Raw genomic sequence first — 20292 nt, forward strand, 5'->3', positions numbered from 1 at the left:
TGGGGGAGAAATCCAGTCATTTGTTGTCTAAAATGTTGCTGACTCTACCGTTTGAAAAGTTCAAAGATTGAAGAAAAACAATCAGCGTTTGTTCATCACGACTTGACAAAAAACATTTTTATGATGCAGAATTTCCCCCATTCATTTTCTTGTTCTCCCTTAGGGCCCCCGCCACCGTACTGAAAAATTGGCTACTACACGCCTACTTCGTCAATAATGAATTCTTACACCGAAATATCAAAGAGCACTGCCGCGTGGTGGGGATTGTGTGTTCTGGCTGTAGGGGTGAACGAGGGATACAAATAATTGATACATTGCTTAATTAAGTCTTGTTCCAAATATCATATTGTAGTACGTAGTTGACAGTAGAGTTGAGGAAAAACATCCTCTTCAATATTTGAATGAATACACCTCTGAAACAAAATTTTCAGCCTGTCAAATGGAAAAGTATCGGCTATTTGTTTACCAGTCACGTTATGAGTCATGCATTTTTAGTAGTAGCTTAGACAAATTCAGGTGCAGGATACAATACTTGGAAAGAATACATTGACCTTGCGGGATTCTTTTTCACCTGTTACGGCCACAACGTAATCCTCCCCATCCATCATACTCTGAGCATTGTAAATTTACAACCTAAATTTACGTACTTGTTCCACAAGGTTGTATTAATTTATTCCCAACAGTCTATTCTCCTTTTTTGTTTTTAAGTGTTTCTCTTTGCCGCACTGCCTCCAGTTCGTGCAAGTGGATATTATCGTTGATGTTCAATCACATTTCAGCGTCCGTGTTGCTCTGTCAATGTAATCTGTCCATGGCCTTCAGAATCAGTCGTGCTGAGCCGTGGGACATGAAGGACCTTCATTATTTGGGGAGCCAATCACATAGCAAACGATCACAGCAAGTCGCCCAGCCTCTGGTCGGTCAGAGCAAGTTTGCAGAGCTAAACACGGCTGTCGCAGTCTACACATGTAATCATTTGCGTGAGTACGACAGTTGCATTTATATTTCAACCTTTTTGTAATTTTTTTTTCTTGCTATCGGAGAAATATTAGTTATGAAGAGCTCCCCATGCTTTTTTAAAATCCCCCTATGAATTGATAGCTTCTCGAATTGTAGCATAATGAAGTCACCAATTAAATACCAGTTACCAAATAACACGCCCGGCTGCACATTGGCGATAGTGAGTGGCTAGAAGACCAACGTTTCAAATACACTTAACAAAATAAATTGGTGAGTTTCTTTAATTTTTGGTCTGTTTGTGCCTCCCAACTCCAGAGGCACAAATTGGCGTTGCTGCTTGGGAGGCGTGACACTGGTAAAAAACGATTTGTATTTCAGCCTCTAACACCTCATTCAATCAATCAAAATCTCGAACTGCAGTTGACGTGACGTCTCTCAGTGGATGTCGTGTCGTCACCTGAGAAAGGGTGAGATTAATTAAGGAGCCCATTTTGACTCCAAGTCTCTGTTTTCAAATGAAGTTAATTGAGCGTAAATCCTCAGAAAAACACACGTCCAATTGGAGTATAGATACACGAGGACTTATCTAAGTGCGGTATTTGTATCTCGTTACTTCCCATCACTGGCAGTAGCATTTGTACTAGTGCAACCTTGAAAACAGCGGCGGTGTGGTTTTGTACCGCTGTCAGGGTATATCATACAGTGGGTTTATGCTTCCATCTAGTGTTGATATTATTTTGGTGCACTTGTGATTCAGCGTTTTTAATAGAATTTAACAATGCTTGGATGAAAATGAAGCACAAATACTGAATAACTGTACTTGAGTAGTTTATTATCAGATACCGAACCCCAGGCCTCTGACATGTGTAAAGAGACTTTGTGGGGAATTTGTGTAGTATAAATGGTAGGGATCGCTATTCTCTTCTCTTTTTGCATTTCTTCTTTCATCTTTGTGTTCACTTTCTTCATCTAGCCCATGACTGTTCTAAAAAAAACAAACAACAACAACAGTCGATTGGAATTAATCCGACAAATTGTTTGCTTTCATTCTTTTATTTGGTTATTTTACAAAAGAAAGAATTTCAACATTGTTTTCTTTTAAAAATGTATTTACAAGTTTATACAAAAATACAAAAACGATTCAAATCTGTCATGTCCTTTAAACTTGGAGCTTCTTTTAAATAGACAGTTACTGTCTCACATATATTTGAAATGTTTAAACTCTGTTTAGTGCTATTCCATACTGTACACCTTTGAAAAAAATGTCCAGTGTCTGTCATAGCTCATTACAGCAAAATTGAATGCAAACATTAAAACACTTGAACCAATTTCGTCATGAATTTAAGAATCTTGGTTTTGCTGCTTTCCCAAATAAAATGAGACTTTTTCGTTTTATAAATAAGAGTTTACATTGATTTTGAATGGTAACCCCACTTTCTTGTTTTACTGAGCCAATAGTGTCATGTACCCACTGAATTGAGAAATAATACAAACTCGTCGAAAACGAACACACCTGACAAATCTTCAAAGCTTTATGTGTTCTTTTGTTTGTTTGTTTTTTTCCCAAGTTTTAAAATAGAATCTTCACATTGCATTCTTCAAGTGACGGAGAAATAACCCATTCACATCCATTGCCTACAATATTAAATGGGAATTCAAGTTTTAAGAATAACAAAAGTAGAATGACTATTTTACAAGTCACTTTTGAGCCTTTTACGGTCACTCATTTATTTTTCAAGCTGTCCTTTTCCAATTGAAAGTAAAAATATCTCCCAGACCAACTTTTGCGGCTCAAGCAAGTCTAGGACCCAGCACCACAAGTGTTCTGATTTCTCGATAGAATTTTCTTTTCAGTCTCTTAAAACATATGATTGTCCAGTGAGTAAGATATACAGTACAAGATAAACCCCTGTTGTGATCACAACTATACAGAACAGAATTAGCCAGACAGTTTGTACATCTATTGAACACACTATTGAACTTGACATTAGAACAGAAAATACAAATTCTTTTCTCATTTGGAGACATCCCTCAGATTAAAAAATACACATATGGTGGAGTCGTTTTTTTTCCCTTCTTTTTTCATTTGTGTCTTATTGCATGTGATAGAAAACACAACAAATAAAACAATGGTCAAGAACAAGTGCCATGAAGCCATGTGAGTGTCATGAATGTAAAATTTGCGCAATTCACAGCTTTTTACTCACTCCAAGTTACACAGTGTCACTTCTGTAGTTCAGGTTTGCTGAACATGTGTTGGTCTACTATCTATCTCTATCTCTATCTCTATCTCTATCTCTATCTCTATCTATCTATCTATCTATCTATCTATCTATCTATCTATCTATCTATCTATCTATCTATCTATCTATCTATCTATCTATCTATCTATCTATCTATCTATCTATCTATCTATCTATCTATCTATCTATCTATCTATCTATCTATCTATCTATCTATCTATCTATCTATCCAGCATTTACAGGAAAACAACAAAATGTTTGGCGAAGTATTCACAGAATACAGTGAATGGTTTTGATTGAAGTGCGGTCTCTGAATGTGGGTAACGTTTGCTGTGATAGGCAGGTGAGAGATCAAGCTGTTATCTCCCTCTAGTGGTGCAAGAAAGAATCACATCACTAGTTCACTTCAGTTGTATTTCACTGTGAGGTTGAATTCATTTGATTTTTAGCAATTGTTTCTTCGTTTTTTTAGGTCTGCTTTTATGTGCAATACATTTGAATTGAACCAACAAGTAGTTTTTTTATGTTCTATATTTAAGTGCAGCGTAAATGTGCAAATTGTGCATAATGTATCAATGGTTCACAAGAGGCATGGCCCAATTACCGGTTTCAAGGTATATCAAGGTTTTAAAATGTCACATTTTCAAAACCACGTCACTGCAGGCAAAGCGACACGACACCTCGGCCTCTCATTGTTGGTGTGAGCAGTCAGTGCATGAGCCCGATGACCTTTCCCCTTGACAAAAAATGTGTCTGTTTAAGGAAATGTTCAGGTACCGCAGCATGGTAGAGGAGGGACATGCATAACATTCGTTTGAAAAGTGGCTTCTGGAGGAGGCAATACAACCAATATGATATCACATTTAGGGGAGAGCCACCCATCCCTCAAATTTTGCAACAAGCCACGGAAATTAGTGTGTCTACGTTTGCTGAATAAATATTCAAGACTCGGTTATGAGGCAGATAAGATGGCTGATGAGCACTGCTAACATCAGCTCCTTTCTATTCTGGCGTTACTTCAGGAAGCGAAGGAGAGCATAAAATTTGCTACTCATTCTGAGAAATGGAAGTACTTTTACTGTTGTAAATGCACATTTTAATTTTGTTAAGGGGAAGAAAAAATATCTTACAATTACCAATGAACCAAATGCTCGACATTGTTTAAAAACAAAATAGATTGAGATGTAAATGCCCCCCCCCCCAAATATCAAAATAAAACAGTTTAGAGCCCCATGTGCAATACTTTGATACTTGATAATGAACACTTGGGCCATATTTGAACACTTTCAGGGATGGTTACTATAATGGACAGCTTATCGTGTTATCAGGTTACAGGATGCACGGAAGGATTAATGTTGGTCATGACGATGGTACTTGAGGGGGCTAAGTAAATTTTTAGGTGGCACTTGATGTAAAACATTTGAATAACTGCTCTCATTGATTCTCTAAATGTACTGCTCCACTATAATTGGAAAAGGAAGGTAACCTTGGTATGTAAATGGTGTCCAAAGTTTAAATCTTGGGGAGGATGTTCAACTTGTATAATATTTGTCAAGTTAGATAAAATGGCGCATTGAGCTCTCACCTGTCTGGTGCTACTGGGTCAGTGCAAATGAAGGATAGGCAACGAGGAGAGAACAGTTTTCATTGTTAAGAATTGTATGTCATGTCAGTGAGACCTGTTCTTCTTTGCTACACTCTTGTTAAAAATGTCCTCTCATTGTTTTATATAGATATGACTTTATATTCAATACAAATAGACATATGGAATTTTATTATAAGATATAACTTCTTTTGAATATTCTTGAAGAATTATCAAGTGCAAAAGAGAGGTCGTTTATTGGAAAGCTTCGCAAATGACTCTCTGGACAACACGATTTAGGACCCTCTAAAGTACTTTTCACCATTTGAACTGAATGGTGCCTTTAAAATCGCCTCCAAATGCTAATTTTCTACTTCAAGTTACAATAGCATGACATGGTTTGAAGTTTCATTTCAAATATATTTCTGGCCAGGGTCCATGTAGAGTCAATCACACTGAACACAAGCAAATCTAGCAAAGAAAGGCCACTGCGATTGTCCCATAGTCTTCCACAAATGGACCCCGTCTACTACTTAAAATCCCAGAAAAAAACAAAACATTAAATTGGATCAATGGAAGTGTTTTATAAATAAATCAGTCGCTAAAACATTTCACAGGATCGTTTTCCGTATGATACGAAGGAACCACAAAATGTTCAGACAGTTGAGAAACTAGGGGGATGTTTCCATTCGGGTCATGCAACACGATGAAACTTTAGCATCATGTTTGGAGACGTTTTACAAAAAAACATGCATCATATTAAATTTTATGATATGGTTTCTGTAAAGAACTATGTGGTCGTCTTTTATGCTATGCTCCTGATCCCAAGTCTGCCGACAGAAATAACAACTTGGTTTTGTGTTGGGACCGTTTTGTAACCTACGCACAAGATAAACTTTGCTTGTCGGCAGGAATATTTATAATGCGCTTCACTGCAAAGTCTGGTTACTGCTTGGGCACCAACAGTTGGAAGAGCATTATATATACTGTATATATATATTTTTTTTAAATTAAATTTTAATTTTAATTTCAAAAGAAAGCAGTTCCTCAACAGCACACACACCCACACCAAACAAGACAGGAAGTACAAATAGCAGTGAACATTGCATGTGCTTGTACATGCAGTTCTTTCACAAAATGTCATGTCTTTTCTTTCTTTTGCGACTTAATTTCCTTTTTTTTAAACGTATATAAAAGAGAGTTCAATCAAAATAGATATTTTATCTACCAAGGAGCTATCCTTTTCATATGGTTTGAAGGTAAACCTTTTTTTTGTAGATGACCCTTTGTCATTGTGTTCCTCACAACATCTGAAACTCGACAGTTCCGAATACATTTTCGCAACAGTTTGATTTTGGCGTCCGTTCGATAAAAGGCATCAGGACGCACCCAATATTATAAAAGTAGTAAGAGGGCCATTTCCAAAAAGAGTATATATGTCAACAAATTCTACGAAGATCTGTCGTCATGGGGACTTCCGTCTGAATTCTCTGTTTCCCCTTCAGAAATGGCTTGCATGGGAGCAGTGTAGAGGCGGCTACGAGTACTATAGCGACTACTGTTGGCTACTGGTGGGACCCGAGATCGTCCCTGTCGAGATGCAGCGGTCATAGGCAGGATTTTGGGGGTGAAGCTCTCAGAGTTGGCCCTGGGAAAGAGGCCTGGTATCTGGATTGGGTCCAAGTTGGAGAGTGGCGGCTCCTGGTGCACTGCGGGGGTCTCTTCGGCTTGGCCAATGGGGCCTTCCGGAATGGATTCCCCGTGGCTCTTTGGAGTTATAGGGCTCTTCAGAATTTCTGTGGCTGACATGCGGTAACTGGAATCAGATCGGCTGCCTTTCTTAAGCAAGAGGAGTTTAAACTCTTCATTGGATGTACTGGATTTCTTGGCGCTGCGATAGATTGGAACAGGGACACGTTGTGACCCGGAAGCAGTGGCTATGGTGGCTGGGGGGTTGAGTGGAGGGGGTGGTGGCATAATGGCATTGGTGACGACACTGTCAGGGTTCACTGGTGCTGTGGTGCAGAGACGAGACTTCACATTTAAGTCTCCCGAATCTTTACGGCCCAGGACCTTTCTCTTGGATCTGAATGGAAAAAGTCACAACCAAGATTTAGACAGCTGGGTGAATACTGTCTGCATCAAGATCTGAACGTGCTTTTCGTGTAACACCACAATGAACAAACTGACAAAAAAAAATTATACGTATACCAGTCAAAGAATAAACACACTATATTATATTGACATGAATGAGCTTTCCCTTCTGTTACGCTTCTCAACCTTGAAGGTACTCAAAGCGCTTTACTTCTGTCCCGTTATTCACCGACTGATGAAGCAGCATCAGGAGCAACGGGCGGTTCCATTTCAGGCTCAAGGACACCTTGACATGGTCATAGGTCAATACCAGCTCCACAAGTCAACACACACCGAGAACAATCAACCGTCCCCAACTGTCTCATCAGTCCAGGTACACACACCTCTAATGCATATGGTGTGGACTGTCAGGTTAAGGCTGGTGCGCCATAAGGGGCAGCACACTCTTCAAATTTGGATGTGTCATATGTGCGGTTTATGAACCGGTGCTCTCAATCGAATGAATTCTACAGTAAGTATGCCGTGGTAAATTTACAGCACCTGTGTATCATGGCAAACAAATCCTCAGTGGTTCTGGACTTGTTGGGTGATGTTGTGATATCGTCATCAACTTTGGCGTCATCCGTCAAAGGGGAAAGTGAGTTGTCAGTGGGTGTGGAATCTGCAACAGAAAACATTTCTATCACACATGATCTATGTCTGATAATGTAGGTTAAAATGCACACGAACTTACCTTTACTGAAATAGTCTTCTGTGTCAGGAGTGGTGGAGTCGTCTTTATTGTCGTGTGGCAGCAGGTGATGGGCACTTCTGGTAGCACCTGATGTCTCTTCCTGTTCATCCTGCACCACTTGTCTTATCCTCCTGGCATCGCTGATTAGGTAAGGGTGCGATGTCTCCACTGTGGTACCAGGCACTTTGACTGGACTAGTCCAGGGCCCTGAGTCCAGGTGGAATCCTCCGGCAAACTCATAGGCTGGAGGGGGAGGGTGATCTGTTCGCATGCCCACCCTGTGACATGTGGCCCTCTGTGATTCTTTTACTGTTTCTTCTTCTTCCTCATCTTCCTCCTCATCATCATCATCTTGGGAAAAAGAACGCTCCCCCAAGATCCGAAACTCTGGGTGTGTGTGAGCTGAATGTGTCAGCCCTCTAAATTCTGTGTGTGAGCGGATATGTGTGTGTAGATCCACTGGCGAAGGGTGAGGAGCACGTGGCACTGGCCGATGCAAAGGCGAGCTGTCATCAGAGAGTTCTGAAAATGGGTCGATACGAGTCCTGAACGCTGTCATCGACCAGAAAGTTCCGGGCCCGTACCGATCTTGTCTGAGTAGTAGGCTTTCATACGAAGGAGGCCCATCGGGGTGACGTCCAGGGGGAGTTGGCTGAGAGTGATCAGGGGAGGTGTTGTGGTCCTGCGATGGAGGCCTGGGAGGTGGTCGCCGAGGAGGAAGTGGCCTAGTGTTCATTGGGGGTGGGGCTAGAGTTGCGGCGCTAGTCGAACATTTGGGTTTGGTAACAGTTGCTGCTCCACTGGCAGATTCCAGGCCTGAGCTGGTCACATTATTACTAGATTTACTGACAGAGTGAAGCTGCACTGAACGTAAAATTGATGGAGCTATGGTCAACATATGAGAGCTAGGAATCAAAGCAGCAGTGTTTGCACACGGTGGAGGGTTGCTATTTAATGTCTCAGGGACCGACAGCTTTGTTCCAGTGGGAATAACGTTTGCTACTCTGTGTTTGCTGTGGTGAAGTGTGTGCAGGTGTTGCGTTCTGTGTGAAAGCGTGTGTCTGACATAGCCACCGTGAATAATATTAAGATCAAGCTGAGAAGGTGGCGGTGGGAAATCTGGGTCTCTCTTGTAATTGGAGGCAATTGAAGGTCCGTCTCTCGGAAGGTGTTGCGAGGATGAAAGAGAGGACTTTCTCTCTGGCACTTTGGGCTTTCTTTTGCCCGTTGAAGGGGACATCGGGCCTGGAAAGAACGCTGCTGAGGTGGAGGGCACAGTAGAGGTCGGTGTTTCTGATTGACTTGAATAACCACTGGATGGTGATGCCAGACCAGCCAACTTCTCCGGTGACCCAAGTTTGAATTCTCCAGGCAGGTGGGGTGGACTAGCAGCTCGCATCTCAGAAGACTGGGAAAGAGTCTGCGATTGTGTGTCAGTGGAGGATGAGCTGTCCGGTGACTTGATACAATCCATGACAGTTGTGTCTGTCGCCGTGCTGGAGTTAGAGAGGGATTTGTACTCACAATTGTTGGACTTCATCTCTGTATTGTGAAGCCAAAGGTCTGCATAGTCAGATTGCACAGCTCCTTCATCCTTAAACGAGTGTGTATCTGCTGAGCTGAAGGACATGGGCTCCACTAGATCCACAGTTTCTCCCAGTCCCATAACCCAAGTTCCCATAGGCTCTGCCACAAGACAAGACGCTTCTAAAGGTTCTGGAATGCCCCCAAGTTCGAGTTCCAACTTCATATCTGTGGAAGACAGTGGCAGGTCTTGTTCATTCACCATCTTTGGTTGGTCTTGATCTACTTGTGTGTCTGTTCCAACATCAACACTACTATTAGCCTCTTTCAGGGAGGACGTTCGCATAGGTGGAGGTGGTTTTAGTTTGGGTTTCCTCAGTGGACGACAGGGCCTCCCCAGCGTCATAGTGCCTGTTTTGTAGTCAGACGAGGCTGAGGAGTAAACTCCTTGGGAAATGGGATGTGCTGCCACAATTTTGGATTGAACACAATCGGTCCCCTGGTCTGCATAGTTATTATATATGTAGTGTCTCTGATTACTCTTGCCAAATTGCTCAGATGTGTATAAACCCCCCGTGTCAGATGAGCACGGAGAGCCAGTGTCTTTGTCAGTGTTGTTGGTATTTTCACTGAAACACGTTTGGTCTTCTAGAGCTTCTTTGGAGCTATAGCTGTGGGTTTGACATACGTTTTGAGTCTGGTCATGATATAGGTCTGGGTCAAGCTGGTCCTGGTCTGGAGGATATGCCCATTCCCCCTCACTGGCGGTACTGACCCCTGCATCATCCAGCTGGTCTGTTGCTGAGGACGTGAATGAGTTTGACCGGTGGCCTGGTCCTTGGGGTCTCAGTTCAGAATGATACGTGGGATCCAGTGAAAACCCCTCATCCATGGCATTGGGAACAGTGTTGAGTGACAGCTCCGAGTCACAATGTGACGAGCCCGTAAGTGGTGGAGAAGAAGGCGGGGGGATGGTTTCAGAGGTTTGGGATGGGCAGGTAGAACTGGAACCGCTCCAATTTCCACTAGAGGACTGATGGTCTTCCTTGTGGTCTGCATGGCTACTCAGCACTCCTGTTGTAGACACAGAGTGAATTGGGCTACTAAATGTATCGGAACTCGAAGAGATCTCGCAACTGCCCATGTCAGCTTTGCGAGGCAAACGAGAACGGCCTCTCTCCATCCAGCAATGATCTGGGCTCCCTTCTCCTCGATCTCTTTCCCCAGACCGTTGCAACCGTTTTAGGCTTCCAAGTTGCAGTGACTCAGGAGCCGCCTGGTCATCGGTGCTCTCTTCTTCATCCTTCATCATCATCATCTTCAGCCTCGGACTCGGACCGGGTGGAATAAAATCCTCTGGTTCGTATGGTGACAATTCCTCATCCTCGTCATCATCGTCATCGTAATTGTCATCGTCATCCTCATCACTATCCATCAGGCGTCCACCTTCTCGTGGGAGGCTACGAGATCGCAAACGTCCAGTGTGGGTTGTGGTACTTGTGTATGTCGAGTCAGACTGGTCACCAAGGGAAGAAATGTTGCCCGTTGAGTGGGAAAGAGATGCTGGGATTCCCTGATGGCCTCGTTGAGCTCTGATGCGCCTCCTGGAAGGAGCAGCTGTACCTGCATAGAATACAGTGGGGACACAGGGTTGATCGACGTCACTTGATTACTTGACTACCATTTGGATTTCACAGTGCTCGATCTACAGTGAACCCTGCATATTCACGGTTGGGCGCTTGCAAATGTCTGCAGATTTTATTTTTTGTTTTTACTTTATTCACTGAAAAGCTCACTTTTTTGTGTTCAGGTCAAAGCAATACGAGTGTTACTTTGGCCCCATCTTGTGGTATGATATTTTTTAGTTTAATCATGTGGTGTGGCGTTTTTTTTTTTCATTTTCTGTTGGCGGTCCCTGAATGTACCTTCTGAACAACGTGAAACTGCAAGTATGTCTTTGCTTTTCTCATGATGCAGCGACTAATTGTAGTCTACTTTGTCAACATTTATGATTGTGTGTACATGCTGAAAGATGAGTTTCATGACTTAACACCGTTTGTATCACGGGTTCGTATGCATATTTGTTTGCATGACATAGTGTCAATTTGTGCTCGTGTGTTATTCAGACTCATATGCTAGCTATGAGTCTATTTGAAGGTGGCTTATTTGTGTTAAATAATTGAACTACTGAATCGAGTTGCTGATGTAACTTGGGTTCACGACTGTGTCCGTGCTAGATTCGGGGTTTTGATGCTTTCCTGATTATTCTTTGTCTGTTACCGACCACAGTCAATAAATATATCGAACTACTGTATTTTTCTTTTCGCATCAGGACTTACAGTTGGTAGCCCCCGCGAATAGCGTGGGTTCACTGTACTCTACAATGGCGGATGGTTGTTTGATGTTGGTGTTGCCAACAGATGGTTGTTTTCCAACATATAGCAAGAGTAAAAGGTTGACATGAAATTATCCAGTGATAGGATATTTAGATGAGATTTTATTAGGAAATCGAATGTGTTGTTGTTCGTGGGTAGTTCTTTTAACAACCTGGTGGACAAATGGGAAGGAATGATATGAGGAAACATTCAAAGGAACTTACATGCTATGAGGAAATCATCTGTTTGGCAGCCAGAGTCTCGAGTGTGGTGAGGGCGACCACTAATTGAGAAGTCTTCGTGACACAGCGAGAGTTGGTGCGGATTGGCATGGACAATTACTGTCCGCTCTCTTGCTACCGGTGATTCATCGGAGTCTGAATGTAAAATGACATAGCATGCTGAGTCTCAGTAATGTCATGTTGAAGTCACTTTCATCATGAAACATGAGGGAGAGATGGTGGACCACAAGACTGTAATAATGCGCTTTAGCATATTCTACTCTGCTAATTTTGTTGTCGTTGTTGAGATTGTAAAATTGTTGATACTGCAACAGGATAGCGTTTTTGAAAGTCTCATTTTAAATGCAGAAATATAGTAAAATGTACATTACGATTGTACATTGTTTTGTTATACTGCATGCACATGAAAATAAATACATAAACAAAAAAGAAAACAAAGATGAACCAGGAGATAGCTCAGATCCTTTTGTGCCTTTTCTTGCTTTTGTTTGAGGGTGGTACTGGTAACATCACAGGAAATGGGAAATTTTCAACTATTATTTAATCATATAAATTAATCTGTTTTTATCTTTTGGGATTTCATTGTTATTACACGTGGTCCTCGGTTTACGAACATATACCAAAATGATAATATGGTCAAATGTAGCTCACTACTTGAAAATGTTTCTTCCGGCACTGTTTATATTTTCCGTGGTATTTTTTTAAGACCATGTCCAATGGTAAATGTAAAGACTATGTATCATTTTAAAAATAAATAATTTAGAAAAATAATTTCGGGAACGAATCCTCGAGCACTCTGCAAATGATTTGATAATCCTGTGGAACTGAATCAACACAAGATCAGAAAATGGCTTTCAGTAAACCTAATCTGGAGTACCATTCTTTTACCACTCCGTACTACCATTGCCAAATATAATAATAAATGGGCCTTTATGTGTGTGTGTATACAATTAAACCCCAAATTATTCATTCACCTTGAATGTATCATGTCCATTTGCTACACACACACACACACACACACACACACACACACACACACACGCACACACACAAACCAACATTCATACATACATGAGAATAAAACACATTTTAAGATCCCCGTTGAACGCCACCCTTTTTGGAGGCATGGGTTGGGGTCTTTCTCATGCAAATGAGAAAAAAAATGCTGTGCCACTCCCCATCTACTGGTGGGTGTGCCACGTGAGCGCAGAGCTGTTGACCCCCTAAATTTGAGTTGGCACGTCATTAGCAATCCAGCCAAATTCAATAATCTAAATCCCTTGCCTTGTGAGCAGATCCGTGCATGTGGCGCACGCAATGTACAGACCGACAAACAGAAAAACACACCCAGACCAAAATTTAATGGTCAGACAGACAGTGCAGAGAGCCCAAATACTCAGATATTAGCAAATAATAAGTCAGTTTTACATAATATGTCCCCTTTAAGTTATATGATTCCTGTGTGGGACCTCATGATTGTACCAAGAAGCACTGGATGAGTATAATAAAATGATACTTCCCCAGATCTGAGCCATTCATAAATCTATTTAAAAGCAGAACTAAATAACAATAATACCCAACATACCCATGTCCTGTTGTACTCGTTTGGGTATTCCAGTGATGGTCTTCCTCCTCCTCAGCTTTCTTCTTCTCTGAAGAACCGACTGGGAATGGACAAGGGAGCAACGTGCACTAGCTTCTCGATCAAATCCAACTCCTGAAAAAAACGAATGGCGTTCATTTTCGACTACTACGGGTCACAGGAGAAAGTAAGCAGATTTCAGGGTGAAAGACCCACCGAGGGGATTGAGGGTATTTTTTCATAGTTGTCAAATCGGATGAAAACGAATCAAAGGTGACCTTTTTGTATTTTACCTGTGACGTTAATCGGGATAATACAGGAGGAGACGGCACGAGAATCATCCGAAGTTGTCTTCTGATCGGAGTGGGACACGTTTTCCTTCGACCATTTGGTCTCGTTGTCCGGGGTGGCGGGGACAGCAGGTGCTAAGGTCTTTGTTTTGTGACCTGTTAACACCTCATCATCGTCTCCCTCGCCTGTTGAGGTAGCCTTCAAGTGAAAGTCAACCACAACAAGCAGTATTAAAATAAGAGAGTAGGCATCCTTGCAGTTGTATAACTCGAGAAAAATAGCCATTGTTGATCCTCCGCTTGTGGAATTGTTTCTACTCTAAACTAATCAGACAGAAGAAACTAGCAGAACAAATGTGAAGATGGGACACACACAACACAGATCCAATACCTTTCTATTCCAGGGAATGAAGATGCATCCCTCAATAGGATGAAGTGAGTAAAAGCACTCAAACTATGGATAAATGGTGCAACAAAAGAAAAGACAAAAAGATGTAATGAAGAACAATAAAAAGAAAAGGATGAATTCATGAGAGGTTTCTTACATCACAGTCCAAGATCCTGATGTGTCCTACTTTCTATTATCCATTATTACAGAAATCCACATTTAGATTTTTTAAAAAATCTTATCCTTCAGAGAATAACCATGTCTCATCATTAACGTTTTTGAAGTTACCTTTCTTTGTATGGCGTGACTATCTGCTTCTCGCCCTGGTCTCTCCTACGGAGGCATAGAACACAATAACAGTCAACATCACATGCACAAACTCGCCACATTGACTGAGGCGAGACTTTGCATATCTTTTCGAGATCTGTTCTCGTGTCTCATTCTTACTTTTCTTGGAACGGTTTGGATTTCCGTTTCTCTCACCGTCCTCTCCTTGAAGAAGCGAAAGGGAAATAACAGCTTGAGTTAGTGTCACGGAAAAGAGGCGGAGATGTGATGAACGTCTTAAATGAGTTACATTTCCCAATACAATCACGATACATGGTTACAATGGAAGTGAATATGAGATGCGAGGGCAGCTTTGACAGTGCACGGCGGGATGGCGTCAACCACCGGTCACCAACATTGTGAGAGCCACTTCTTGGGGACTGATTAATGTTAAAGGCCTACCAGTTTTGTACACACTTTTGAAATATCAAAATGGTCTTTAATTACATTGACTTATCGGGGTAATCATTTTATCGGTATATATGTGGAGACATTGATCATGTTCATGTGGAGACATTGATCATGTTCATGATTTCTCACAATAATTGTCAATATGATACGGTAGGAATGATATGAATTTAGATAAAAGTATACTAGGAAACGGATACATGTTGATATGTCACACATTGTTTCTGTAAATCTCAGCAAATATTCTGTTTGTCAAATGATCACTTCACTGGTAAGCAAAGTTTTTAGAACATGCCCGTGGGCAACATGTTGGTGACCCCTGGTTAGGTGAATTTTGTATTGATTGATTTATTGATTACCTTCCTGGGTTGATAGTCTAACTCTCGCTCTCGCTCTTCTCTTTCTTGCTGCATGGCAAGACCACAATAAGATTATAGTCAGAAAGTAGTACAGCATTTAAAACCCAAATCTGACCTGTTGCCATTATGACCATGCATGTTTCCTTTCTTGTTTGTTGACTTACTTTTGTGTCTCTTCATCCCCCGTGTTAACAACATTTCTGTCTTAGAGGACAATTTCGAGTGCTCCATTAACCTGCCATGTATGTTTTTGGAATGAGGGAGGAAAGCGGAGTACCCGGAGAAAACCCACACAGGCACGGGGAGAACATGCAAACCCCACACAGGAAGGCCGGCGTCGGAATCAAACCCACGACCTCTGCACTGTGAGGCAGACGTGCTTAACCAGTCGCCTGCCGTCCCTCCATATATAATTTTAGAATTTAAATAACTACAGTCATAGGCTATGAATACACTGATCGCGTTGATTTTTTCTGAATGAAACATTTTAATTCTTTCATTAGATATAAAACCTGTCATTTCTTGCGGTACATACTGTATTAAACATTAAAAATCGCAAAGCTGATATTGCAATATTCAACATTTTGCACCTTGCATCTTTTTCGAAAAGCTCACGGGCATTTGATAAGCTGTTGTCTTCAATATTGCAATGCCATCTTTGATAATTGCAGCACCACCGGTTGCCAGGCAACAGAAATTAGCGTCGATTTTACAGGACTCGTAAAAACGGTCAAACAACTGTTATTTTTAACACAGCGCTGCCTGACATTAGTGGCACAATGTTGAATTACACTGAAGGCATGCAACTTGAAATTCTGACTTGTCATTCTGCACACAGAACATAAAAACATTCATTCATTCATTCATTTTCCGAGCCGCCTGATCCTCACTAGGGTCGCGGGGGGTGCTGGAGCCTATCCCAGCTGTCTACGGGCAGTAGGCGGGGGACACCCTGAGTCGGTTGCCAGCCAATCGCAGGGCACACAGAAACGAACAACCATTCACACTCACACTCACACCTAGGGACAATTAGCTGAAAAATCCAGCAGAGTTCAGTGTAGGTGAGCAGGTTTACCTGGTAAATAACCTGCCCGTTTCCGCTCATGCTCTCATTGCGACCGCATCCTGCTTACCGCTCGCGCCAGCCGACTTCTCTGTTGCCGTCTGATGGAATGTGGTGAGGGGAAGGTGGGTATAGCGGGCACCGTTGAGATGGAGATAGTCACCATGTTCCTCTCCCGACTCGTAGGCCGCTGGTTCTGTTTTTCGTCTGAAATTTATAAACACTTTGGCATGAATATATGCATCCAAAAGGACACAACGGCACTCCAGACCACAATAGTCGTCACCTCTGTGCAGGGCTCGGAGGCTGAACTGAGCGTTTTTGTGCAGTTCCTCCAGACACGGTGGTCGAGTACACGGATGGAACACGTTGTGTTGTTGGTGCCATGGAGCCTGGTAGTGAACTGACAGCTTGCTCTCGATATCCAAGTTTGACACGGCTGAAAAATGAAAGAAAAAGAGGGAGGGAAACAATGAAGATTTGTGAGTGACTTTTGAGCAAGCAACTTAGCATGCATTTATTTTGAAGGGTGTGTTGGCATTTTAAGTGTACATAGAGATCCCATTCCATTATTTCATTTCATCACCAAGCAACCAAAATACACCTTTTACACAATTAATGCATGACACAATTACACCCGAAAGGCAAAAATGGCATTTTGCAACGGCACCTTCTACTGGTAACACTACTGCACTGCAACAGCAGAGGCAAGAGACTGTTCTGCCTCTCGTCATTTCTCCAATTTGTCTTCAGGGACTTGTAATATGCATTCTGGTTTTCCATTGTCCAGCGAATGTGTTTAATAGATATGTTTTATAGATTTTGTTTGACATTTTTGCTACACATTTAGTCTTGCTGTGTGTGCATTAAACTGAAGATAAAGTGCAAGGGGAGGCAGACAGAATTCCGCCTCCACAAAAATGGTAGGCAGCCTTGTTTTAATGTGGAAGTGGCAGCCACACTGAAGGGGCCGTACAAGAGCACACAAGTTCACATTGGAAACGTTCTTTTGCGCGTGGCTAGCAAGCCTTGAGGCTGTTGTTATCAAGCTGCTCCTATACAGTGGGGAATTAACCCAACACTTCCGGACAGCTTCTTATCTTTCTGGCCCAAAAGAGTTTTGATCTTGACTGCATCAGAGGTGAAAAAGTTCCTCTGACTTGCATTTGCTGTCAGTGTCTGTGGAAGGATCATTAAAATCCCTTTAAGAAGACTTAAAACATTAATTCGGAATAGGACTCATTAAGGAAGACTTACTTGACTAGAAATAATCTGTTATCTAGATGGAGATACTTCTGAAGCCGTTAAGACAATAAAATGTTTTAAATTCAAACTCAAATAAGTTCAGACCATGCTGGAAATACTCAAAAAATCCAATTTGAAAAACAACAGTTTTGATATTCTTTTGTGGAATGGTCTATGTTTAAAATATTTGGGCATAGTATGACTTTTGTTTTTTACAATTTCGGGACATATTCTCTCATGTGCTTGAAATTATAAAGGAGGTTTTCTGGAGGTCAGAGTGTGTTGTGATGAACCAGAACAAAAAATCTGCCATCTTTGTTTTTACATTCGCCTGGATTACTTTGTGGTCGGAATTGGCACAATCTGAGTGCGATCAATCCGACTTTCCACCTTCCTTTAGTGCAAGCATGAGGACTAGCGCCTCTTAAACATCTAGTTGTGCCTCCCCCCCACAACCTATCCTCTGCAGTTTGCCGAAAAATTTATACATTTGTGTATACTCAACATATTTCTGTGCTCTAGAGATGCCACAGGATAACACTATAGGAAAGTAGTAATTGGTTTCAAGGAAATATGTTGAAGTCAAACATCTCGACTGCACACACATAAGCAATTGCACTTGGCGCTCAAGATTCATATGGTCCAAGCCCTCATTTCTGCTTTGCATGCCAAGATGTTTTGGTTCTGTGTCATTTAAACTTGACTCACAGTTCTCACCAGGCACCCAGTTTTCTACCATTTCAGTCCCGAAAGAATGTTGCTGCAGCAGATGAATCAGGTTGATGTGAGATATACAGCAGCCAACATGGACGTCCCCTCGGTGCATGCGTAACATTTTGTCGAAAGGCGCACTCAACTGCATTATAGGATCATTTGAGACCAGCTGTGCTGATTAAATTGGCGCGCGAGTTAGCATGCTCTACATCGCAGTTACACATGCCCACAATTATCCTCCCTCATGTCACAATAGGTGTAAGTTGTCGGTCGATTTTCAGACCTCTGGCAGCAAAAAGTGTTACATATGACCCAATATCTTAATTCTGCAAAACAGGATTGTGTTTCACCAAGTTGTGTTACCGTCTGACAAGAAATAGACCTGTGAGTCATCGGTATATAAAAGATTGTACTGAGTGTTGTTGAACCGATGCGGAGAGAAAAAGTCACATGACAAATAGAGAGTGAGTAATAAATAATAATCAGTATTTAAAGGTAAAAAAAAGAAAAAAAATTAAAAAAACATGTCGCGAGACAAAACTAAGATGTAGAAGCATTCAATAAAGAATCCATGAACTGAAAATCAATAGTCCAAACGAGAGCGAGACAAGTCAAGATGTTGGTGAGTAAAAAAGAAGTCATTAAGCGAGGCTGTATTAGTGTGTATCTGGGTCAAGTAACACTCCACAGCGCTAAGTGCAGAAGCTTGTCATAGACTGCTGTTACATATCAGTTGTGGTCACAAGTTTACTTGAAGAACCAGTTGCGTAGAGCAGAACAAACGCCGAAGAGCAGTTGCGTCATACTGTACCTCAATGCCAGAGGTTGCTTATGAAGTACAATCATTGGTGAATTTAACCCTCACATGTGGTTCATTTTTAATACATGCATCGTATGGTCAAGAAGACCCTCGTCATAATTGCCGAAATCGCATTTTAAATTTGTGGTTTTTCAAATGTACTTCAAGCCTGTCTGACAGTACTTGATGATGAATACATCATCAATAATGCAGAGAAAAGTGTATTTTTGCAGATGACCCCTCAAAGATCAACAGATGCATATTTCTGCAGGAACCTGTGCAAATGTGGTGGAACATTTTTTTTAAACTTACGAGCGCAGTGGTTCCTTATCCTGAAATTTAGGGGCACACACTGTAAATCTTGCGAAGTATGGTCAGTAAAATGTTCACATTTCAACTCGTCTCGATTGAAAAATGGGCTGTGGAGTAGATATTTTTCAGCAACGAAAATTATTCAGGCGGCCCGGTGGTCAAGTGGTTAGCGTGTCAACCTCACAGTGCGGATGCACATGGTTCGAATCTGGCTTTGGGCTCCCCGTGTGGCGTTTGCATGTTCTCCCCGTGGCTGCGTGGGTTTTCTCTGGGTACTCCGGTTTCATCCCACATTCCAAAAACTTGCATGGCAGGCTGATTGAACACCAGAAATTGTCTTTCGGTGTGAATGTGAGCGTGGATGTTTGTTCGTCTCTGTGTGCCCTGCGATTGGCTGGCAACCAGTTCATGGTGTACCTGCCCGAAAACAGCTGGGGTAGGCTGCAGCACCCCTTGTGAGGATTAAGTGGATTGGAAAGTGGATGGGTGGAAACAAATATTCAACTCTAATAATTATTGAAAAAAATAAGAATCTGCAAATGTACATACAACACGAGTAAATTTAAAGTTTTCTTTTACTCTCAAATTTTTGAGGCAAAATGCGGCCATTTAAGGGCAGTCTGGAGTCCTGCAATGTTTTCTAGACTGTTTCAAACTCAGCATTCCCACCATCCCATGAACAACAACAACAACAACAAAAAAACACAACGACAAAACCATCTCCATGTGCATGGCTTAAATTCTTTGACCATTTGGAGATTTCACAAGAGCCTTCAGAGACCAAAAGCAACAGTCTAAATTTGTGCTGGAACGGGTGAAAATGTGGTGGACCCGCCAACCCATGCAACTACGGCAATTGTTTCAGGCTCCCTCTTGAGAACTGTCCCCACTGTCCAGTAAGAATACACACATTTATGGTAAATATAGATTTCCGTTACTGCTACCATTTTTCTTGATGTAACAGAAATTGTGTCTGAGTAAATCTGCCTCAAATCTGACCTGCAACAGCCTCAGTGTTCACAAACTTTGTAGTAGCCCTTCAAAAGAATTAC

General features: G+C 41.8%; 1 protein-coding gene across 4 annotated transcripts in view; it reads right to left on the reverse strand.

Annotated features, from left to right (window-relative positions):
• Nucleotides 1-1718: 1718 nt before the first annotated feature.
• The window catches only part of nhsb (Nance-Horan syndrome b (congenital cataracts and dental anomalies)), a 55762-nt gene continuing 37188 nt past the window's right edge, over nt 1719-20292 (reverse strand). For 2 of the 4 annotated variants that reach the window (XM_052063008.1, XM_052063011.1), the window contains exons 2-13: nt 16457-16609; nt 16241-16377; nt 15108-15155; nt 14461-14505; nt 14302-14346; nt 14017-14079; nt 13629-13824; nt 13339-13470; nt 11736-11888; nt 7613-10759; nt 7420-7540; nt 1719-6871 (exon numbers count right to left, since the gene is read on the reverse strand). In XM_052063008.1, the coding sequence (XP_051918968.1) occupies nt 6235-6871; nt 7420-7540; nt 7613-10759; nt 11736-11888; nt 13339-13470; nt 13629-13824; nt 14017-14079; nt 14302-14346; nt 14461-14505; nt 15108-15155; nt 16241-16377; nt 16457-16609 (4877 nt within the window). In that variant the 3' untranslated portion in view covers nt 1719-6234. The remainder of the gene's footprint in view (nt 6872-7419; nt 7541-7612; nt 10760-11735; nt 11889-13338; nt 13471-13628; nt 13825-14016; nt 14080-14301; nt 14347-14460; nt 14506-15107; nt 15156-16240; nt 16378-16456; nt 16610-20292) is intronic. The other 2 variants (XM_052063009.1, XM_052063010.1) reach the window with 2 other exon arrangements.

Source organism: Hippocampus zosterae, chromosome 4 (genome assembly GCF_025434085.1).
Source record: "Hippocampus zosterae strain Florida chromosome 4, ASM2543408v3, whole genome shotgun sequence".
NCBI classification, from domain to species: Eukaryota; Metazoa; Chordata; class Actinopteri; order Syngnathiformes; family Syngnathidae; genus Hippocampus; species Hippocampus zosterae.